General features: G+C 53.5%; 1 protein-coding gene across 1 annotated transcript in view; it reads right to left on the bottom strand.

Moving 5' to 3' along the window:
- CFAP46 (cilia and flagella associated protein 46) overlaps positions 1-10,458 on the bottom strand; it is a 51,966-nt gene extending 41,508 nt beyond the window's left edge. Inside the window, exons 1-11 of the mRNA XM_087824088.1 lie at positions 10,410-10,458; positions 9,926-10,117; positions 9,687-9,853; positions 9,010-9,074; positions 7,878-8,042; positions 6,954-7,077; positions 6,149-6,243; positions 5,444-5,554; positions 3,870-3,969; positions 1,754-1,852; positions 315-505 (exon numbers count right to left, since the gene is read on the bottom strand). Of these exons, the coding sequence (XP_087680214.1) occupies positions 315-505; positions 1,754-1,852; positions 3,870-3,969; positions 5,444-5,554; positions 6,149-6,243; positions 6,954-7,077; positions 7,878-8,042; positions 9,010-9,074; positions 9,687-9,853; positions 9,926-10,117; positions 10,410-10,458 (1,358 nt within the window). The remainder of the gene's footprint in view (positions 1-314; positions 506-1,753; positions 1,853-3,869; positions 3,970-5,443; positions 5,555-6,148; positions 6,244-6,953; positions 7,078-7,877; positions 8,043-9,009; positions 9,075-9,686; positions 9,854-9,925; positions 10,118-10,409) is intronic.
- Between the last annotated feature and the right edge of the window lie 13,461 nt (positions 10,459-23,919).

Raw genomic sequence — 23,919 nt, 5'->3', positions numbered from 1 at the left:
CACAGCCAAGAGGTCTACACGGCAGAGCAGCCCACGCCAGGGACAAAGCGGCAACGGCTCGCCGGAGGGGCCTCGGTGATGACGGCGGTGAGCAGGGGCTGAGGGCAGCCTGACCCTGCGCGGGACAAACCGGTGCCTCATGGCTCCGCAGCCTCTCCAGCCCTCTCTAAAGACAGGCGCAGCCTCCGGCCTGCGGCGCTGGGGGGATGAGCTGCATTCAGCTTCACCCGTGTGGACGGGCTCTGCCCTCGCCCTCTCCTGCCTACGTGTCGCCGCCCTCTGAGGGGACAGCCAGAATACAGACGCACGAGCACCTGTCCACCTTCTCCAGGATCTCCGCGATGCTGGTCAGCGGCTTCCGCAGGTGGTGCCGCAGGTTGTGCTGCAGGAGAGGGAGGCACAGGTTCCACTGGGTGGTGCACACCATGTGGATGACCTGGGGGTCGCCCAGGCGGATGGCTCGCTGCAGCACGATGTCCAGCCGCTGGATTATGTTCAGCTGGGTCTGCACAAAAGACAGTGACCAGCTTGGGAGCTTGAAAGACGAGTACCAGTCACCTGCTGCAGGTGGACCCTGGGCGGACCCCAAGCCCGGGAAGCTAGAGGGACAGGAGGCAGTGGGTAGGGCCTGTGGTCAGTGTCGGTGGAGATGGCCTGCGTGATCTTTTCTAGAAGGGACTGCTAGCCTTAAAGGCACTTCCATAAATGGCTTAGAAAAGGTTCCGCACATCCATGCATGTGCCTCTTCTGTGAATTCCAGGCCGCTGATTTCTTGGTCCTGTATATTTACTGGGGCCTGTGCCCCATTAAGTGTATTATCCAAAGACCATGCGCTCTGGTTTGTGCTACATGCACCCTGCCCCGCAGTATTTCAGGACCTATGGAACAGGCCCCACCACTCCATGCCTTCCCCAGGGTCCTCGGGGCTCCCCTCACACGACTCCTGGGCCACGAGGTCCAGCCCACGCTTGGGACTCCTGACCCCATGCCGCCTGGCTGCTAGGACAAGTCATCAAAGCCTCACAAACCCAAGAGCCCTCAGCCCGAGGCCTCAGCAGGCAGAGGAGGGGACCGGCACCAGCACATGGCAGTCCTCAGGGAGCCACGACCTCCCTCAAGAAGGTGACTGCTGCTTGGCACATTCATCACCACCTTCTGGACTTGCTCATGTGGCTGTCCCTCCCTCTCCTCCCCCAGGCCCCCACCTGCCCTATCCTTTGTAATGATGTTACCTCATCCCTGGAGCCCCTCAGGTTTCCAGGCCCAAGGAGACTGATGGCCCCACACTATGGCAGGGGGTGACTTTTGCCTTCCAGGACATGAGTCAGGATGGCAAAGAGTCTTCATGGGGACACAGGGACCTTCACCAAGGACAAGTGTAATCAGTGTGCATGGGAGTAGGGGGCAGACAGGCCACAGGAGAGCTCAGCAGGAAGAGAGTTTCACTCCAGCCCTCAGCCTCATGCCAAGGTGGCCCCGGGAGCCATGAGGGACCAGGCTCAGAACTGTGAAGCATGGTGGCCCAGGTGCCACTCCGGCCCATGAAATTCCTGCCAGAGGCACTGTACTCACAGGGGAGAAACTCAGGCACAGTAGGCTGCCCTTACTCCTGTCACACGGGAGCCAGAGGCAGAGCCAGGGTGAGGGTCCCCGCCACATCCCAGCACCTTTAAACGTGGCACAAACTCGGCTCTCACAGCCTGCAGGAAACCCACACACAGCGGGGCGTCCGCAGCTCCTGCTCAGGGTTTACCTCCACAGCTGATCGGATGTAGATTTTCATTTTATTTTCAAGTCTTAAAGCTTCTAATTCATACTCCAGGCATTCAATTTCTATCAGATTCCCAGGATCCTGCAGAACACAAATATGGATTTCTAATGAAATCAATCATGCACATTCATTAACTTCAAAGACCATTTTAAATTTTAATTTAATGTACTAGGTAGAAATTCAACAAGTAAAAACCACAGTACATAAATATACTTAAAAACTTAAAATGTTCACAAAAGATGCAAAAATTTAAGTGAGAAAGCTAAAAAAAAAAATTATCTCCTTAATAGAGCAAAAAATATAGTTCATATCAATGGACATTGAATTTTTAAATAAACTCCGTTCTGAGTTTTGGCAGACGATCTTCAGTGACTTGCTCCCTGCAGGTCAGGGTGAACGCCTGCTGGGAGGTGGTTATGAAACTTCACTTTTCACAAAACTTCTAGTGTTTTCCAAGGGGTGGCACCATTTCCAACAGAAGTGTAGTTGTGAGATAATATACACAGAGGTCTCCGCCTGGTCCCCACACAGGGGTCCTAAAACCCTGTACATCCTAAGGGACAGGAGCACTTTGGCTATGAGGCGACTCTGGGTAGGGTCCTGGGTGGCTCCTAGAGGGGCTGGTCCTGGGGTAGAACAGGCCATGGTCAGAGGCTGGCACCTTTCAGCTTGGATGTTCTCTTGAGGAGGGAGAGGGCCTAGGAATGGAGTGGGTGATGGATGATTCCTGCGTGATGAAGCCTCCATGAAAATCCTAACAGTTTCCAGGCTGGTGAACACCCACACGGGGAGGTAGTGCACCCCGACTCCACTGGACAGCTCCTGTGCTTGGGACCCTCCCAGACCTCATCTGTGTAGCTCTTGGTCTAGCTGTTCATCTGTGTCCTTCGTCATTTCCTTTATGATATAATAAACCAGTAAACATGTTTCTCTGAGTTCTGTGAGCCGCTCTAGCAATTAATTGAACCCGAGGAGGGGGTCATGGAAACCCCCAATTTGTAGCCACATCAGACAGAAGCTGTGGGTCATCTGGGGACCAATGACTTAGAATTAGCATCTAGGGGGACGGGGTCTCGTGGGACTGAGCCTTAACCTGTAGGTCTGATGCTCTCCCCAGGAAGACAGTGTCAGAGTTGAGTTCAGTTGAAGGACACCCAGCTGGGGTTGGAGGATTCTTGGTCCGGGAAAAACCTCCATGCACTGGGTGATCAGGTGTCAAGAAGTGGAGTGTTCTGTGTGAAAACAAAGGCAGAAGCCCACAGAAGGAAACTAGGTTTTCCCAAACACAGTTGTGAGCGTCACAGCTCCTGGTGCTCAGCACCTAGTCTCTCCCTGACGTCCACATATGTCCAATGGGAAAGTCTGCTTGGATCTTTTGCATTTTTCAGGCTGTTTGTTTTCCTGAGTATTTAGAGTTCTCTATATATTCTAGATACAGTCCTTTATCGGAGATTTGAAAAAACTTCCCTCAGTATCTGGCTTGTATTTTCATTTTCTTAACAGTATCATTCAAAGGGCAGGGTTCTTCATCTTAATAAAGTTTAATTTTCTGCTGAAACAAGCCTTGCTGTGTGGAAGAGACCGTCCACCATTCTTAGATTAAAAATAAATAAACCTGAAGCACACACTCTCGTGAACTTTTTCTTTGGAGGGCAATACTGTAATGTGTATTTAAAAATCTTAAAAGTGAGAACTCCCTAGTAATTTCACGTCAATAAACTTAGGGGAAAATCCTAAATGCATATAAAAATTTTAGGCACAAAGTGTTCCCTGCAGCCCTTTACAGAAAGGGCAAAAAAAAATAAAAATAGGATTTGAATGTCCAATAACAGGTCAGAGAGGAAGCTGTGGACTGTGACCAAGGCAAAATACTGTGCAGCCCTGAAGTGCGTTGTACAAACACCGGGTGGGAACCGGGCCAGCCTCTGAGGCGCTGCAAGGGAAAGGGCTGTGGGAACTCACCTCCCCACGTGAGCCGCGAGCCGCGCCAGCAAAGGCCGAGGGCGGCGCGCCTCCCGGGGTTCCGAGCCCTTCCCTTCCCGTCCCGTCCCGACCACAGCGGGCAGGCGCCGGACACCCACGGTCACTGGCCACTTACTTTGCTGTCAATTTTCTTCAAGTCTTCGAGGCAGCTGGAGGAGATGCCCTCACATTTCAAGGTCAAAGAAAGATGAGCCAATTCAAAGAGCAAGAGGATTCTAGAAACAAAAGCAGAGCAGCAATGCATCAACGGGGTGCAGGGGGATGCCCAAGTGCAGGAGAAGCATTCAGTCATCATTCGCCGAGGCAGAGAGGAAACGAGAACACGGAGCCCCGGCCGGGCAGCCGGCTGGTTAGGGCGCTGTCCCGATGCACCAAGGTTTCGGGTTCGATCCCCAGTAAGGGCACAACCAAGGAGGATCAACCAATGATGCCTGAGTAAGTGGAGCAGCAAATGCTTCCCCCTCCCTCTCTCTCTCTGTGCCCCTTCCTCTCTCTCCCTAAAGTCAATATTTTTTAAATAATATAAATGAAAAGGCTAAGGCCCTATGATGGCCTGAGCAAAGTTGGAAAAGAACGAAGCCAGAGGACTTGGGCAGGGGTGTGGTGCCCGGGGCCCCCACTCTCCCTGCCTACCCTGTCCTCTGCCCACTCTGGCCCTGGACTGACAAGGGCCCTGGCAGGCCTGGCCTCCTGAGTCTCCACCCACCCTGAGCTCTGGCCCAGGTGAGAAGGGAAAATCCACAAAGGTAGAAATTACTGGTTTTAGTCCTTCCTAGTTTTAATCTAATGGGACATTTTTTGCCACCTGAGGTGTCAGCAGGGCCCCTGAGGGTTGGGCACAGGAAGAACCTGAAGCCCACGGCAGGTGACTGAGCCTGTGTCCCCAGCAAGCAGAGGACACACCTTCTCTTCCAGGCCAGGTGTTGACCACATGTGAATTGTAAGGAAATGTAAATGTCACAACCTGTTCTGGACAACCTCTATGGTCACACCACAGCAAAGCTACAAGTCTTTACAAAAGCGAGGCCCGAGAGACACTGGAGGGGAGGGAGCCATCTCAAGTCCTGGGGGGAGGGGGGAGGGAACGCATGGGGAGAGGCTGCGAGAGGTCCCCGGCTGCTCACGGCTACAGTGAGACCCCAAGGGAGCGCCCAGCGGGTACAGGGGACACTGCTTGCAGAAAACACGCACACCTCCACGTGCACATGCCATCTGCTCATCGCCCCCACAGCTCTGACCTCCCAGAGGATCTGCAAACCCGAGTGAGTTCCCACTCCCGGAATTCAAACCAGGACCATCTTAAACTCTGCACAGGCTCGGAGGATTCAGGAACCAGGACTGCACAGAACTGAGAAGTCAACATGCGGGGGCGGGGGGGACCTTTGCCTTCCACCTGCAGAAATGGCGCACAGCCAGTCAGAAAGGGGTAAGATCTTGTAAGAACTTGAAAAGTGCTTCTGCCAGAGTTCAATTTGATTTTCAAAAGTAGGGAGTGAAGTTGCATATCCCAGGTGCTCCCCAAACAGTACAGACCTCAGCACAAAGAGAACCAGAGGAAAGGCCAGGGACTCCCGGTGGCTGCGCTGGTGGCAGGGCAGTCACAGTGCTGCTGTACCCTCCCCGTTCTGCCCTCGCCGAATTTCACACGGTCACCCGCAGCCGTGAAACTGCTGAAACACAGACACTTACTTCTCCTCTCTGATCAAAGGGAAGCGCTGGTGATTATAAAGTCCTAACTGCTTATGGGTGTTCTTCAGAACTTTGTTGACGTCTTCAGGTAAATCATTTTTATCCAATTTTCTAGAAGTAATTCAAACATTAAATAACCAAACTCCTGTCGGGTTTATTCACATTATCCTAAAAAAACTCTAAATCCATGAGCCTTGTTTTCCCACCGAACAGAGGCCTAAAATGAATCCGCCTCCTTTCCTCGGCTCCTGGATGGTTCTCACCTGCCTCACCCGCCCTCACTCCCAGGCGGGCTCTCTTCCTACATCACTGAGAAAATGCCCAGGACACTGTGCCCCAGCCCCTCTGCCAGGCCAGCCGCCTGGGATGCCCAGCCCTTCCACTGGCCACTCCAGGACCCAGGCCTCCTTGCTCCCCTGTCGCCTCACTCACGCTGGCTCTCCACCACCCTGCTCCCTCTCCACTGCAGCAGGTCTCTGCCTGGGTACAGTTCCTCTCCCCGGTCACTCTAGCCCACTCCAGCGGGGCTTCACCCACAAGCTACTCTAATTTTGCTCAATTTCCTGGCCAAGTCTCAAACCTCACCTGGGGTAGAAGCCTCCCTGCAGGGCTGTCCTGCAGCTCCACCCCCTTGGACACAGCCACACCCCTGGCCAGAGAGGACACCGGTAAACCTCGCTCTGTCCTTCCTCCCTAAACACTTACCCTTTCAGCATGTTAATGAGGAAAGTGATGGACAGGCTGAGGGAACCTTTTTTTTCTTCCTTTAACTGAGATTCGTCCATCAATTCATGGCGTACCTGTTATAAAGTGGAATGGGGTATCAAGTCAGGTTTAAAGGAGTAATTAGGTAGAGATCGGATATTGTGGTTAGCTCTTCCTTGGGAAATATTCCTTCTTTATTGTTTTTTATTTTTATTTTTTTAATATGTCTTTATTGATTTCAGAGAGAGGAAAGGAGAGGGAGTGAGAGAGAGAGAAACATCAATGATGAGAGTGTCATTGATCGGCTGCCTCCTGCACGTCCCCGACTGGGGATCGAGCCCGCAACCCGGGCATGTGCCCTGACCGAGAATCGAACCCCGATCACCTGGATCCTAGGTCGATGCTCAACTGCTGAGCCACGCCCGGCTGGGCAAATATTCCTTCTTTAACGTTAATATTTCTAATTAACAAGTATCTTATCATTAATTATGTTTATTATTTAGCTTTTTATATATAACTTGATTTCCTATTCGCAAAATTTATAGATTACGAATGCTCTTCGTACATGTTGTCATGGTACTTTGTCCTTACAAATTTTCCACTGGTTTTAAAGTTAGTGCTGTTACAGAGGAAATCTTCAGAGTCACAGTGAAGAAAAGCTGTCGTTTTGTTGTGTTTGTGTCTGCATGTTTCATATCCCTCAGGGGATGGACCTGCGGGCTGGTTTTATACAGTTTTCTGAACGATGACACTGAACGAAATTACTTCTCCTGTCTCCACCATCACGGAAAACCTGCCAACTCACCATCACGGAAAACATCTGTCGGTATCTGTGCGGCGTGTGCGCCTTTATGAACGGCGCTGCGGTGGCACAAAACTTGGCGGCCTCCTCTTTTTCCCCAGCTTGTAGGTAACACTCCAGAAGCTCCCTGGATAACATACAAGTAGCGGATAGAAAACCCTGATGAAACCATTTTCTGTTGCAAATGTCTACTAAGCAGGCTCTTATACCTTTATTCATGTTTCACAGACTTCCAGAAGACACACGACGGGACAGCTCTGTACCCCAAGCCATAGTCTGGCCCAGCAGGGTCGAGCAGGCAGGGATGAGAAAGGGATTGTCCTCAGGGTTGTCACAGAGGACGTTTGAAAAGATCACATTTATACATGTTTTCTGTCAAAGGCTCCCCTAATGGCCATAGGCAGGAGAGGAAGCCAGGACTCTGGGTTCCAGCTTCAGGGCAGATCCTCTGGGTCCTGCAGACGCTCACCCAGTCACTGGCCTGCAACAGCACTGCCTGGATGCAGAAACGTGTCACACATGACCTTTCTGTGCCTTCGGCACAAGGGTCGCTTGCTGACACCTCTCACTGTGGCATCTCAGGCCGTCCCCGTGGCCCTGTGCTCAGCATGTGGTTCCTGCTCTGGCTGAGTTTCATGCTAAAAACATCTACTACATTCACAATTTACTGAACTAAGTTTTTAAAACCATGAGCCAGGACTATAGCACAGGCTCACATTTCCTGTGTTTTGAGTGGAACAACACGTCCTGTTATAATACCCATATGATGTCATCTACAGTTTAGAAACATCTTCAGACAAGTCCCACAAAACCATGACTCTAATACAGAGTTGGAGCAGCGACCCACACCTGCACTGTGAATGATCACCCCCCCGGGAGAGTGCAGGGAGGCACTGGGCGACCGCAGGGCGGGCCACCTCCACTCACAGCATCAGCTCTGCCTGCCAGTCCTTGTCTTCTTCCTCGGTCTGATTCAACACGCTCACGATCTGGGAGAGGCTGCTGATCAAGTAGTGGTAATATCCAGGCTTGAGAAAGGGCCTCACCATTTGCCAGTAGAGGACCGATGCATTATAGACCAAGAAGTAATACCTGTGGCACAAGAAGAGGAAGTCTGAGACACGATCAGCAGCACAGCCTATCCCCAGCCCTCTTCTGGCAGGAAACATGGATTCCTCTGTCCCCAGCAGATGGCAGCAGTCCCAACTGAGACATATGGCCCACAGCGCATGAGGAAACATGCACAGCCCCCCAGGCTCCTGGTTCCCCAACAGGTATTCTGCAAGTGTTCCCAAAACCCCTGGAATGCAGCAGTGACCAGGCCCCGCCCCAACGATGCCCACCACTCCCGATTCATGGCTCCAGGGCATGGTCCCCTTGAACACCCACTGTCCTTAGAACCTCCGGCTTGAAGCCACCGGGTTTCCTGTCTGCAGGTCCCCGCTGAGGGAGAGTCTGGGGGCTGGGCTCTGTATCCCCAGCACCTATCACAGGAGTAAGCCAGACGAGGCCATCAATGGCAGGTAGTAGGACAGCGAGTGAGCAAACCCAGGATTTATGCTGAAATCTCCTTTAAATGTTGTGTCTTGTCTACACAGGTTGTGTGCAAAGTTAACAGTTTCAATAATATTTACTTTTGATGGAGCAAATATTAATTAAGCAGAAAACTGTGCTGGAGTCTCAGTCAAATCACTTCCACACACATAAGGCGTTGGCCCAGCTGGTAGCCAGGGGAGTACAGGCCATTGAGTTAGCACAGGGAGAGAACCAAGATGCTGAACCCCCGAGACGCCTGGGGACTGGGGTAAAGAGGCCCATAGAGGAAGCTGACACAAGTCACCTGCAGGTCCCAGAAACTGCTGATCAAAGTAGAGGGTGCAGCTACGGGGACTGTGCCTGCAGCCCAGCTCTACATTAGAGATGTGCCTGGTACTACAAGTGCATTAAAAACACAGAGCAAGGAAAAGACCCTACATTCTGAATAGAGAGAACCACTTGGTAGATTCTGGTCCAAACCTTTTACATAATCCCAGTTGAGGACAGCAGACCCACAGCCTACCTGGGTTCTCCTTTTGCAAAGTTAATTGCCTTCATGTACTGAGTCACGCAATTTTCAAACTCCTCCTGAAACATGAAGAATGCACAATTAAATCCAGCTTGCCACTGGCACATCAATCATCGCTCATGGTCCCTCTGGGAACATCAGGTCCCACTAGAGACTGGCCCGGGAGTCCCGTGCCCAGTGGGAGCTTGACCCGACCAGAGGCCGCAGCTGTGTGTGCTCTGGGGCAGCCTCGACCTCTCCCTGGCAAGCTCCCCTCTGCCTGGCTCAGGGGCGGCTGTTGGGGGCACAGCCATTGCACCACAGTGCACAGGTCAAATGTCAAACAGGATGCAAATCAGACTCCAGTGCTTTGGGGAAGAACAAACAGGAAACCTCGCTGAAAATGAACCTGGTCATGTAACTCTTCACAAAAAATACTTAAAGATTTGTGTAGCCCGACACAATTTGTAAGCAGGGAGGGTCACATATTAACTGTTGGGATGCAAGATGTGGAACTTTGAGGACAATCAAAGCAACCTCACAGGGAAGTCTAGTAGGACAGACACCTATTCGTGTCAGAGCGGCAGACACCTCCTCTCACTGACAGCAGGGACACTGCGCACACGAGGCCCCCTGGTTCGCAGGAACCAAAAGAAAGCGCAGGGCGGTGGCAGCAGGGGGCCAGCTCTCACCAGATTTTCAGTGGACTTGGGGGCACACAGCTGGGCCCTGCACAGGTGCGCTCGGCCCAGAAACTGGGTGACTGGTCCCTTCACCTTGAAGTACATCTGGATGCAGTCCTCGCTCACCTCGGGCTGCCCCATCTGCAAGACAGCACCGCCCTGGCTGCCTCCTTCCCCTGAACACAGGACGGAGCTTGAGGCGGCCCTGAGGACGCAGGGGTCCCGGGGTCTGTCCCGCGGGCACCCACCAGGCACTGTGCCCAGGCCCTCAGCTTCCAGCAGAAACCCGGACCTAGGGACCCCTGGGGCAATGACCTTCAGGGCCTGTTCCGCGCACAGGACAAACAGGTCGGGGCTGAAGCTCTCGGTGGGGTCGAACTCGGATTTCCCCAGGTTGGCGGACTTGATCAGCTGGTACGCCCTCTTCAGGGAGGCGGCATCTGTCAGGCAACCGCCGAGCAGGCGGGTGAGCACCAGCAGCGGGGACGGTTAGGAGGGGCCAGGAGGGGCCTGGGTCAGGCTGGCAGCCGGGGCGACCCCTGGGGGCCGCAGGGCCGGGTCGCCTGCAGCCACCTGCGGCTCCCGGCGCGGTCCCCCCCCCCCCAGCGGCGCGGGCGGCGGGGCCTCGGGCTCAGAACCGCCGCCTCCCGGTCCCGCTCCCAGGCCCAGCGCGCCGCAGGTCAGGCGGGTGGTCCCGGGCCCAGAGGGTCGCGGCGTCCGGCCCCCGCCCACCCTGGTGGCTCTCGGCGCGGGCCAGCTCCTGCGTGATCACCAGGTCCATGGCGCCTCCGCCGCCGGCTCCGCGATCCTTCGACGCTACAGCGGTTGCCTAGCGACAGAGCGACGCGACCCTGTCCTACGAGTCAGCAGAGGGGCCAAATTTGTCCAGCAGCGCATTCCCCAGAGTCCCCTGAAGGCTCCCCAGCCTGCAGGAGCAAGGACAGGAAGGGGGCCGGGGCAGGGGCCGGGGCAGGGGCGGGCAGGGGGGGCAGGGGAGGGGTGGGGTGCAGAGGGACATGCAGGGAGCAGAGCGGCGTGAAAAACACCCTGACACACAGCTCATGAAAAGGTGGCCCTGCTTATCAGAGAGTGACCAACAGTGGCCTGTGACCACTGGGTGGCTATGGACAGGTGAATGAAGAGGAGTTTACCTGGAACCCTACCTCACCAAAATAGCTCTAGAGGGATCAACAAGTTAAATAGAAAATAAAATGAGAACAAAAACTTCCCAAAGAAAGCAGATAATCATAAAAATTCTTGGTCTGGGAATGGGTAAGCAGGATGCAAAACCCAGAGACTATAAAAGAAAGACTGATGGCACCCATAAAAAGTTCTAAGTGATAAAAACCTCAGAATAACTGAGGAAACATTGGCAACACGTGGTCCAGGTGGAGAGCTGATTTCCTTTAATGACCCTACAAATCTGTAGGAAACGACCCCCCCCCCCCCCCCCCCCCCCCCCCGCCCAGCAGACAGCCCCAGGAAAAGAAGACACGAGCTACATTTTAGCACAATAATCTCCTAATAAAGAGAAATGTGGACCCGAAGAACAAGATAGTGTCCTTCGTCTATCATTTCGGGAAAGAGACAAAGGTTTAGCAAGACTGGTTTGGGGAGAATGTGGGAAAATGGAAAGCCATCTGGTTTTGGTGGGAGAATAAACTGGTACCACCTCTGAGGAGGGCAACTGGGGAATGTCTGTGGAAATTCCCAACGCACACTCCCTTTGCCCCAGAATTCCACTCTGAGCAACGACTCCCTGCTTCTCCCTAACCTACGACCTGCGACCTGCAACCTGCCCCATTTGGGGACCCCAGGCAGCCCTTAGAAGGCTCCAGGCAGCAGCTCCAGGGGTGGGGGCTGGAGGGGGGCATGGTCAAGTGAGGATGTCATGGTGTCACTGGAATCAAGGAACTGTGGAAGGGGAGGGCACAGGGAGACTTACCTTTCAGAGTGATGCTCTGACTCTACTCGAGAACATAAATACTACTGTGTAAGGCTGTGGCCAGTGCTGACTCCCCCTCACCTGTAGGCCAGAGCAGACATGTAAATAGAAATGCGTAAAGAGCTGTAAGAAGCACTGGAGGAACAAAGGGACAGAGGAAGGGAGGCCAGGACAGACAGCAGGACTGGAGCCGGGCTGGGCGTGCAGGCCTGTGAGGCACCAGCAGCGAAGGCCGAGGTGGGCCTGAGGCCTGGTCACTTCCTACAATCCCAGGAGACCAGGCTGTCTTCATTCATTCCACGGACAGGGCACAGGCAGAATCCTGCCTCGAGGCTCCGAGGGTCACTGCAGGGTGGTGGTGGGGACACTGGCTCTGGAACCAGGCCCAGAGGTTCAGGCCCCACTCCCTTAATTCCTCACTGAGCAGCTGCAGGCCACAGTGATGAGTCAGGGACCCACCCATATCTGAGGGGCTGAGGCAGACAGACTGTGCTGAGTGGGGAGCACGGAGCTGGTGTGTGGTGGTGCTAAGGGAATGGTCCCCGGGGGGTGGCTTTAAGATATTTCGCTGTCCAGACCTCTGAGTTTGCCTCCTTGGCTCTGACAAGGTTCCTGACTACAGAGGGCACTCTAGTCTGTGGAAACTGTCCTTTCCTGCTTTTGGGGAAGAAAGAGCCTCCACCTCAAGCCCTGCAGCTCTGTTCCCTGAGGCGCTGGCTGGTATTTTTAGCCCCGCATTCAGCAGGCCCTCCCTCCCTCCTGCTAATGGCCTGGGTATGAACGCACTTCCTATTATTGTCCCAGCACCGACACACAGCAGGCAGCTAGCTGTTTGAATGCAAGATCAGTCGGCTATGATGGGCTGCGAGGTGATTTGATAGGAATAGAAAATTTCGCTATCTACCCATCCAAGTTGAAGACTAAATTAGGAGGTTAGCTATGACCCCGTCACCCTCGAACATGGACAGTGAAAACTGTGCTGAGCCTCTGACCCTGCCCTCCAAGTGCCTGCTTTCCCGAGGGGCGCCTGGCACAGTCCCTTCTGTTCCCTGATGTCCTGGCACAGCCCTTTGGTGGATGCCATGGGGCACTGCACAGCCCTTTGGTGGATGCCATGGGGCCCTGCATGGTCTGGATCCTTAGGTGAGCCCCACTATGAGAACAGAGAGAGCAGCTACTTCACGATGGGGGGAGCATTTTGGATCTGTGTGTCTTTTCTTAGCGTTAGGTCTCACCTGCTTTGGGGGGCCTGGGGATTGCCTCAGTTATGCTCAGGAATTCGCATGTTGCAGCCGTGGGGGCTCCCACACAACCTTCCACACAGTTCAAACCCCTCCCTCCTTCCGGGTTGCTGTGGCTGCCTCACCTGCCCCTTGATGAGGCTGCTGGGAGTCAAGAGTGAGAGCTCTGCTCCCTCACTGGGCGCAGTGGAACCCGAGGTTTCCATGTGTCCTGGGTCCCAGCACAACTGAGCTCCAGACCCTCGCAGGACTCGTCTTAATGCTCCAGTCTTGTCCTGCTGCCCTCCCTCTGTCTCCCATACCCATGTCCTACGGTGCTCCCTGAGACACCCTCCCAGTAAACTCACACTCAGACCTTTGTCTCAGCCTGTGGCTACGAAAGGCCCACCAAGCTCCCTCCTGGAGATGGGTGCTGGCCTTGGGGTTGAGCCAGCTCAGTGTCTCAGTGTCCAGCACCAACATCCACATCTGACTGGTGGGGATGACCACATATCCTGCCCACACGACCAAGCAGGCAAGCAAGTGAACAGGGGCATGGACAGAACATGGAGGTCTGGAGACAGTGGTGCCTTTGGGGACTCGGCTGTTCACACCCTCAGCCTGGACAGGTCACCAGCCTGATCCCCTGACTTTGCTCTCAGATTCCTTTAGAGAAAATATGCTCCCACCTCACACTGCCAGGAAAGTGGTCCTCCTGTCACTGAGCTTGGAGTCACTGCTGTGCATCAGCCTCGAGTCTTAGCCCCAGCCATGAGGCACCACAGACTGTCCCTTTGTGAGAAGAGCATGCGTGAGTCCAGACTGTCCCACTTAGTACTTGAAGTGTGTGGGCCACAGAGGGCCTGGGACACACTGTCTGCATCCACTTGTTACCAAAACAAGCCTGACCAGGGGCGTAGTGGTGAGGGGACTTCCGGCACCCCTACTCCTGCCTCAGGGAGGCAGGTTTCCTGAAGCTGTGAGAGGCTGGAAGGGATCTGTCATCAGTCAAAGGTGCCAGCAGCTGTCTTGGAAATCTGGAAGTGTTTTGACTGAGGTTGGCTTTAATTATACTCTTAAAGGCTGGAGCCAGAATAAGGGCGGAAATTGCAGAAGGCAAGCGGAAATGTCAACATTTCTGTGCAAATGCAAACCATGAGCCTGTGTCCTGGGACCCCTGTGAGAAGGCAGCCCACATTGGCATTGTAGGCCTTTCTCTATCACCCTGAGGACGGTGGGCCCTGTGTGAGTGTATGTGTATATGAGAATGTGAGCATGTGGTCATGTGTGTATGAGCATGTGAGCATTTGAGCATGAGTGAGTGTGTGACAAACTGTTTGAGCATGAGCGAGTGTGTGACAAACTTCTCTACATGCGTTCTCCAGCAGGCAAGCCCAGTCCTGCTTGCCCTCCTCACTGACTGACACTCCCCTTCTCCATGGAACAGGAGCCAGAACAGAATCCAGCTAAACTGACAAGTGTCTTCTGGGAGCAGAACCTATACGCCATGTTCTGGGAGGTGTCATTATAACCAGAACCAAGGTTCAGCTATGAAAGCCAAACTCATAAAACAGACGCTGGTGAAAAAGGAAGGAGGTTTATTCAAGTGCCAGTCACCTGAGAAGATGAAGAACTCTTGTCACAAAGCCCATCTCCACATCTCAGTGCAGGCAGAGGTTTTTATAAGCAGGGAGAGGGAAAACAGAACAAAGAAATCAAGGGGAAAGGCTTGAAGAGTCCTCCACATGCAGGCCAGCACAGTCCATTCTGATTAGGACCTCAAAACTGGTCAAGTGATTGCCTGGTGTGTGTCATCCTGGTCTTTGTCATCCTGGTTCTATGTCATCCTGGTTCTACGGTTGAAGGTCAGCAAATTTCCTGGAACTAGGGTGACTAAAGGTTGGAGTCTGAATCTTCTGAAGTTAGTTCTTAAGATTCTTATACAAACATATTGTTTATCAACAAACTACATATTAGTCAGAATTAGCATTTACAGAAACAATGTCAAAAGAATGGTGGGGTTACAATTCCCCACTGTTACATCATCTCGAGTATAAATATCTTTTTTTCATGAAATGGAAAAAAAAAAACTAACTCCTGCCTCAATTTTAAACAAATGACATCAAGAGGTTGGGGAAGAAGGTCCCCCGCCCTTCACTGCTGGCCCCCTGGTGGCCTTGTTATTACAACCTAAGGAGCCTCCTGTTATTTGCTGAAATATTCATAGAATTATGAAAAATTGAGCATTAGTAGTTTGCCTGTGTTTCATTATTTATTAAACTAGTGACTTATTTTTCTTTTGGCAAGGAGTTTCCAATCTTTCCCAAGGGGGGGAAAAGTGGGCAAGAATAACAGCCCTATTTTGAGTTACTGAAATGAAAATTTAAATAGCCTCCCACCCCAAATGAAAACTGAATAAAGATGTTTATAAATGCAGATTGACTGAAAATAAAAAATGTGAGAGCTTCCACATTTGTTTTATGAACATCAATTTTGTTCAAATAACTCTCCTAAGTTGCCTCTGAGTCCCAATCCCATCTGAGGTTTCCTCTCCACTTGACAGTGACACCCCGGTTTGTTAAAGGGGTCATTTCTCCTCCCTCTGTCCATCCACCAACCTTTACTCGCACCTTCCGTGTCAGTGGGGTGCCCACAGTCCTCGGGAGGGGGCAGCCTGTGCCAGCTCCACATCCAAAGGTGCAGGGAGAAGCTGGGCTGTGATGTCCAAAGTAGCCAAGACACCCTCTGGTGGACATGGCCCCAAGGCTCCTGCCCTGATCTGCAGGCTCACTCCCCCTAGACTGCTCCTGAGAGCCACAGGTCAGGAAAAGGGAGAGGTGATGAGGCTCATGACTCATCGGGCATTTGTTTCCTAAGGCTGATGCACAAATGCACACAAACTGAGCAGCTCAAACAACAGAAATGACACAGTTCTGGAGGAAGAAGTCCAAACTCCAGTTCAGATTCCCTCTAGAGACTCTAGGGGAGGCTACCTCCTGCCTCTTCCAGCTCCCGGTGTCCTCGACGTTCCTTGGCGTGTGGCCGCATCACCCCAATCTCTGCCTCTATCTGCCCCGTGTCTCTCTCTCAAACCTCCCTCTTCTTTGTCTCCTAAGGACACCAGTGGTTGGAGTTAGGGCCCACCCTAAATCCAGGATGACCTCATCTTGAGACCCTTAATCACATCTGCAGAGACCTTATTTCCAGATAAAGTCGAATTCACAGGGACCAAGGGCTGAGACATGGACCTTTTTGATGCCAGATACATAGATTTTTATTATAAATCACAATACCACAAAGAGAAACATTAGAAATATTAAAAAGTCACTGGCTTGAGAAGGTTTTCAGCTGTGGGAGGCAGCCAAGGCCCTTCAGCTCCACCACTCTGTTCCCTGGGCTCCGGGTGCAGGTGGCACAGGTGGCCAGCGGGGGCACCCTCCTCCCTGCAGCTGTGCTGGCTGTGCTAAGAGGGTCACCCTGACACTAAAGTCTGAGTCCTGGCTTAAGGCTGTGTCCAGCATCACCTCCATCCTCTCATTCCCTAAGAATCTCCGGGTCATTATGCTTCCCCAGCTCCTCTGGGCAGGCAGGACGCCAGGGCTCGAACAACTGTGGGGATAAAATATTCAGGGGATCCAGAGGTGTGATACATGAAACAATCATTCTACAAGTCATTTATTAACCAAGAACAACTATGGGCTCACCTGCGGGGCCTTAGACTCCGATCTCACCCTGCAACTGGGACATGCACCCTTGTGGTGTGTGCAGACACCACTCCAGCTGCCTCTCCTTCCTGACCCCCCTCCCTGTTGTAAAGGGTCCAGGGTGGGTCCCAGCCCCTCAGGCTACTTCTCCTGGGAGGCAGGGGGAGGTGGGGCGCTGGGCAGAGCTCCAGGCCAGTTATGTCTATCTGTGTCGGGAACATGATGAATCCTGGCCTTTCCTATGATGAAGACGTCTTAGGAAAGGTTATCGTACAGATCATTAAAAACCCAACTGCCAGCTTCTAAAAAGAACTCCAACTCAGAAAGGTATAAATACGTAATTTACTGAGTTTTATTGAGCCTTTTTCTTAGATTTTTGAAGACAGATTTGACCATTGGTGGCAGAAACCGTGGAGCAAGAAGAATCCACCTCTGTTCTTCTATAAAAAGTTCAGGCGATTCAGTTAAAAATAGTCCGAGCGCCCCTCTCGGCGACCTAGAAATCTCAACATGCATTTTCCTCTGTCAAGTGTGGGGTGTGAAGGAGGTGCCTGCCACCTGGACATCTGGCTTCCTCCCTGCTGGGGTCCTGGGGGACTGGGCTTGCTCTGAGAGGGTCCCCAGGTGAGGCACCGACAGCTGCCGGATGGGGCAGGCAGGAGAGAGGCCAACATCTTCTTCAAGGGAAGTGATTTCCTCCCAATTCAGATTTGGCCACCGTGAGACTTGGGACATCTGTCTGTGGTTCAGAGGCCCGTGGGTCAAACTCCTCAGGTCAGGGCTAATGCCGGTCTTTCAGTTTAATCACAAAGGACACCTCTTCTTGGTGTGACCTGCGTTTGTCATGGTCTTGAACCTGCTTCTCAGCACTGCTCCACAACACCCTGGGGCCTGTCTTCTGATGGTCATGAGAACAAAACTGAGTGTGCTCTGAGGGGCGTTCAGACTGACGGCAGAGCTGTGCGTTTCTGCTCTCTGGGGAGCCCACCACGGTGCAGCCGCATCAGCATTTTGAAGCTGCATGAACTCGGGAGGTTTGGAATAAGACCAGTCATGTTAATGGAAATTCTTGTCTTTTCCTGTTAGCAGCCATCATAAGTAACCATTTTTGGTGGAGCTTCAGTAAATGCTCCTGGATCTGCAAAATAATCCTGTGACTACCACGTTAAAGGAGGAAAAAGGAAAGAAGATTAAGTGATTGATATATAGATCTTTGTGAGTTTTACACATAAAATCTGAACACGTCCAAGTGTGTATCATTTGTGAATCCCAACTAGTGTGATGATTTAAACTGCTGAGACTGTGCAGCAGGGTTCTCAAGCTCAACCAAGCCCCAGAACCTCCTGAGGCTTTGTCAAAGCACCGACTGCCAGGCCCCACCCCAGAGTCCAAATCGGTCTGAGCAGGGGGCCTGAGGACATGCGTTTCTGACAGGGTCTGTGATATCAGGCCCCTCCGTGAGAAACACTGGTGTGGAGATGTTAGAATAGATGTTAGGATGACTGTACTGGGGGGCACAAAGAACCACCAGTTAAAGAATAGTGTTTCCATCTACAAGGCATGTCAGGAGTGGGAATACTACATGTAGCAAAGGTTGTAAAGAGATTTTAAATTAACCTTTGTTATCCTGACAGCAATTGAGGTTTTACAGTCTAACAGCCAACAATCAGGTGAGGTTTCATTTGAGGTCACAAGGATTTGCCTTCACAGTTTGCAAATAAGACTCATTGACGGTGCAAGATGATCTTCCTCTTCTGGGCATGTCTCTGTTCAGCTACACAGCCTTCACTCCTCCCCAGCAGGTATGTACTGAGCACCTGAGAGTCAGGCCCCCTTCTAAGCACCTGTGGACAGAGACCTGGGCCCATGTGGTTCCCTTTATGGGCTGGAGGCATGGGGGTGTGGGTGCACACAGGACAGAGAAGCAAATTGTATGGTAGGTTGGAAGACAGTGTCCAGGGTCCAGGCAGGTTACGGTGTAGGACACATGGAGATGCTCCATCACAAGGAGGGGCCATATCGGGGCACTGGATCAGATGGGAAGGTCGTATCACCAGGGCTTGCCCTCCTCCCACCCACATTCAGCCGAGGTAGGTGACATCACCAACACCAACCTGGCAGTGGTAATGGTCCTCTCCCTTGGTGGGGCCAGAGGTGGGCATGGCGAAGGCAGCCTGTCCAGGCAGCTACCCAGGGCTGCCGTCAAGGCTAGACTAGGGGCACAGGAACCAGTACACAGCGCCTTCAGGGCAGGGACCCAGGACACAGCTGGGAGGATCCCAAGGGTCCCAGGTGACCTCAGAGCTGGGCTCAGAAAAGGGGTGAAGGGAGGGCATCTCCTTCTTGCCCTACCCTGGGTGAGCTCAGGGGTCCTCATGCAAATCTTACCCAGTGGGCCTACTACTCAGAAGAGCAGGAGGGGCACCCGACAGCTGGTAGGCAGAGCAGCAGGCTGCACCCTGCCCGCTGTCAGCTTGTAGTGAGGCGTTCATGGGAAACAAACCCAGGCAGATTGTAATCAGGATAAAGAATCATTCATAATCACCAGAAGCTGTAGTTAAATTTCCCAAAATAAGGACTTGTGGAGAGAGATGGGCAACTTAGCACTTGTCATCAAAGAAAAATGGGGGGGAAACCCGGCAGGCTTAAAAAGAAGAGTTCCCACTGGGAACGCACATTAACGCATCTTGCTGTTTCTTTGCAAGTGCCCTGGTCTTATCCGTGTCTTTCTCACCTGGAGGCCTTTCTCTCATGCATGATTACAACAGTCTTTCACCATGTGGCTCTGTCATTCCCCGCCCTTCCTTCATCTTTCTCAACATACTGTTTCAGGTTTTCTGCTCCCTGCACCGGGGCTGCTTCTGGGCCGCTCCAGTGTTGGAGGCGTGTGTCCCTGGTGGCCACTGGTGGCCCTCACAATGAAGAGCGGCCACTCACTGGCTGGCTGGAGCCCTGGCTGAGGTGGGAACTACTGTGAGCAGGGCAGGGCCACAGGGCTTCTCCAGAGTCCAGCCCGTCCAGCCTCCGGGGCCTGGGCCGGGACAGGGGCAGGTGCTGCCCTCTCCCCTTCACAGCCACAGGCCGAGCTCCCTCAGAGGATTTGTCTTAGGACGCAGCTCCCTCTGAGGCAGGGGGACCTCAGCCCGGGTACAGGGCGGGCACCCTTCTCCCTCCAACATGGTAGGTGTGTAAAGGTTCATTCTCTTCCAAGTGATTAACACCAAATTTAGTGCCACACATTATCATGCTTCTCCACTTTTCAGAGTGTGTTGATGCCTCGGTTCATGGTTCTACCTAAGAAACCGAGGTATGCGAGGGGGACACCCATCTGCAGAACGCCCGGTAGGGGTGCCAGGCACTGCACCCCTGCCTGATGTATACCCCTCGCCCACCCAGAACCCCACAGGTGCTTTGGCTGTGCATGGAAGAGACACTCGGAAGGCACACATCTGAGAACGGGCAGCCTGGAACGCATCCAGGATGAAGTGTTACACTGAAAATCCCCATGAAATCCTCTCCAGGTTCTTTCTTAGAGGGATTCCGATGTAAACATTCTGAGGCAAGCTTCTGAAAGCTCTGAAACGGATCCCCCAACTGACTCCAAAAGAAGCCCAGCAGGCGCTGTGAGACTGTCCTGTGCCTCTGTGAACAGAGAGCATAATTTAGAAGGAATAGGCTGGCCAGTCCAGCGCGTCATTCTCTGTAGGAGCTTTGCTCAGCATGCCTACGGATTTGAAGGAAATAAAATGTCCCAATTCTGACTGTATATTTCAAATTGGGTGGCTACCCCCATCCTTTGGCCCCTGCAGAGCTCACCAGACCGAAAGAGCAAGTGGGTTGGCCAAAGGCCAAGTTCATTCCAGACCAGCAGCTGCTGCTGTGAGCTCCACACTAGGATGTTCCTCTGGGCCCAGGGAGACTGCCCCCCAGACACCAAGTGCTTGGACTCATGGCTTTAGTCGAGATGACACCTCTGCTCCTTCAGTCACACTTTCTGCGATAGGTTTGGGGTGGGGTCCTCACTCTCAGGGCTTGAGGGCTGGGTCACAGTTCCTGAAAGACAGAGGGGACCAGACAGCCCCGAGGCCAGAGCTGTCTACAACAATTTGAAGGGAACATCCAGACGTCTGTGATTTGGAAGCTTCATGTAAACACTCCGGGAAAGAATCCATCACTTTCCACCCCAAATGCCCACCGTGTCTTCCTTCCATTGCTGACATCATGGTTGTCACTGTCACCATACTTTCATGTCTTTGGTGCCATGCTGGCGTGTCACCTCCATGAATCTCAGACTTAAAGCAGCAGGTACCATGGTCTCCTCAGGGTCTGGTGTTCTGGGACGGCCGGGCAGAGTCCCGCAGAGGCCGATTAACACTATGGAGGGGTGAAGATGACCCCTGGCCACTCACAGAGCTCTCCTGGTTCAGACACGAAGACGTCACGCTCACGTTCCCCTGCAAGTCCCCACAGACCACAGGCCCGTTTCTTCAGATGAGGGCAGAAAATCACTGCTCTCTCATCTCTGCGTGTGCCTGCGGCAGGTCTTACGGGGCGGGCTCAGAATAACTGCCCTGCCGGCCACGTCCATCCTTCCCCAGCTACACAGGCTTCTCGTCCACGATGCACCCTCAGCACCTAAGTAACTGCATGGACGAGATCCCGGAGAGCCACGCACGCCTGAGCCGGTCGCCATGGTCATACGGACCCAAGAGTCAAGTGAGTTGGGGAAGAAGAGTCTATACAGAGAGGCGGCCAGGGCAGGGTCCGTCTCAGCTCCCCCGGAGCTGCAGGGAGACGCCACGAAGGGGCCTCATCCGCTGTCCACCACCTTCTTCCACCGCACCTGGGGAGTGTCCGGTGACGGGCCATCGACGGGGCAGAGCTGCAGCCTTCTCCAGAGAGGCAGGTACCAGGGGCGGGGCGCAGCTTAGGGACGTGCGGTGGCTGCCAGGAGGTGCGGAGGATGCCGGGAAGGCGCGGAGGATGTCGGGAAGGCGCGGAGGATGCTGGGAAGGTACAAAGGATGCCGGGAAGGTACAGATGCGGGGAAGGTGCGAGGGAGGGGTGGGGGGTGTTGTAAACGTATGAAGGATGCGGGGAAGATGCGGAGGGGGGGGTTGCTGGGAGGGTATGAAGGTGTGGAGGATGCTGGGAAGGTGTGGAGGATGCTGGGAAGGTACGCATGATGCTGGGAAGGTGTGGAGGATGCTGGGAAGGTACTAATGATGCTGGGAAGGTGTGGAGGATGCTGGGAAAGTACGAATGATGCTGGGAAGGTGTGGAGGATGCTGGGAAGGTGTGGAGGATGCTGGGAAAGTACGAATGATGCTGGGATACAAATGATGCTGGGAAGGTACGAATGATGCTGGGAAGGTGGGGAGGGTGCTGGGAAGGTGGGGAGGGTATGAAGGATGCTGGGAAGGTTCTGAGAAGCGTTGGCCTCGTCCAGCGAGGTCCCCCTGGCGGAGGAGACCACCTGTTGGCCCAGTCTCGGGGTGCAGCCAGTCACAGCCCGGGGGGACCGGGCTGAGGCCAGAACAAGCGCCTGCAGTTGGGCTCCTGGAAGCCAGGCGTTTCCGCAGCGGGCTGAGATGCGGTACGTTTCTAGGTTGGTCTTGACAGCGAACAGGAGCGTGAATTTGCAGAGCTTGTCTGTCACGGTTATGAACCGTGTGTTTAATGCCGCTGCTTAATGCTGCTCTTGACAGAAGCGTCGCAGGGGGATGGTTTTCCGAGATAAGGATTCTTGGGAAAGCCTAGGAAGTTCTCAGCGCATCTTCCTCAAATGCCCCCGGAGGGCCGGCGGGTCCCAGGGGGTGACGGATGACAGGGGAGCCCGGGGCGAGGCTCTGGTGCTGAGCGCTATGCCCAGGGCACAGTGGTCCCGGCAGAGATTTCTGAAAGGGACATGACCTCGCCCGTTCTCTGCTCATGAAGGAGCATACAGTGGAGAGGTTTAGGAAGTTCAGGAAAATAGGAGGAAGCTGCCGCCAGAGGCACTGTGTGGACCTGAGCCGCGCCGCCTTCTGGGAAGCTGGCTGGTGTGCTTGGTTAGGGTGTGGCTGGGGCTCCACAGCGCCCTCCAGTGGCGCGTGGTGCTTGCCCGGGCCCACTCACGCTGCCGTTTCAAGGAGGCCCAGCAGGCAGAGGTAACCTGGGGTCCTGTGAATGTGGAACATACGCAAGACCCCAGCCATCCTTTCTGTCACCATCCACCCCCGAGGGGTGCTGACCCCTCCGGGCCAACACCAGGACACCGCTGTCAGGTGTGATGGCCCCACTGCAGGCAGTCTGTCTAGGGCGGAAGGGAGGTCTGGCAGATGGCCGGCATGGGCCCTGATCCTGCCTTTTCCAGGTATGAGGCTGCTTGGCACAGTGTTGACAAAGGGAAGCTCAGAGCTCAAGCTGCACCCATCTGGCCTTGCTGACCCTGAGTCACTGGGGTGGAGGGTCAGCAGGACAGAACTGCGAGGTGATCCCCTGAAGAGGCTCAGCAGCGGCCCTGGATGAACAAGGGAGTTAATAGATAGACCTGGAGGTCCAGGCAGGTGGGACAGAGCCTGTAATGGAGGCTGTGCTCTTTGGGTTGGCCCTCTAGGCCCCACAGGGATGGGGGAGTGCTGGCATCGGACTCCCCAGCCATATCCTGATGAGGCCTTGGCAGATTTTCTTTCCTCTGTTGTAGTTTTTCCTAAGGTCCTGCAGCCCAGATATAATAGCTGTGCAGGCAGAGGGTGAAGCCTATGACATCACCTCTGGATGAGCAGTGAGTTCCATGGAGGCACTTCACTAACGCTCCCCAGGAGAAAGGAGCACCTCAGCACAGAGGGTTATCAATATTATCACTAATGAAATATTTACCGAAGAGCCGAACAGAACATTTTTCTAGTTAATTAAAACAGTGCATCTTACTAGCAGGGCTGCACAAGTTTATATAAGTACCTGCCCCCCCACACATGCCAAGGTGGGAATGGGCACAGTGGGCAAGTGACCGAGGGACTCCAGGGGCTCTGAGGTGGGGAGGAAAGTATCCACAGTCCACACAAGTGTTTTTAAGAGCAAGCAGAATAAAAGAGACTTTAAAAATTGGTTGTGCAAAGCCAAAGCATCCCCTTACAACCTGGGGTCCTTGGCAGGGTCCAATGACCAGGACTTGGAGCTGCAGAGTCTGATTGGAGGGAACGTTCTAGAATGGCTGGTTTGAGAGATTCTGAAAGAAAACACATTCCCATCCATGACAGGGTGACTGGGCCTTATGCAGAAATCATGTCCCAGGAGGAGCCCTGGGCAGGGGAAGCCACGTGTTCCAGCAACTCTGTGCTGACAAGATGCCTGCGTCTAGCTGGAGCAGTTATCTCATCAGTGAGAGGTCA

This window comes from Miniopterus natalensis, chromosome 14 (assembly GCF_054644295.1).
Source record: "Miniopterus natalensis isolate mMinNat1 chromosome 14, mMinNat1.hap1, whole genome shotgun sequence".
Taxonomy (NCBI): domain Eukaryota; kingdom Metazoa; phylum Chordata; class Mammalia; order Chiroptera; family Miniopteridae; genus Miniopterus; species Miniopterus natalensis.
Note: the sequence above shows the minus strand (reverse complement) of the source record. Positions and strands in the feature narration are given on the sequence as shown.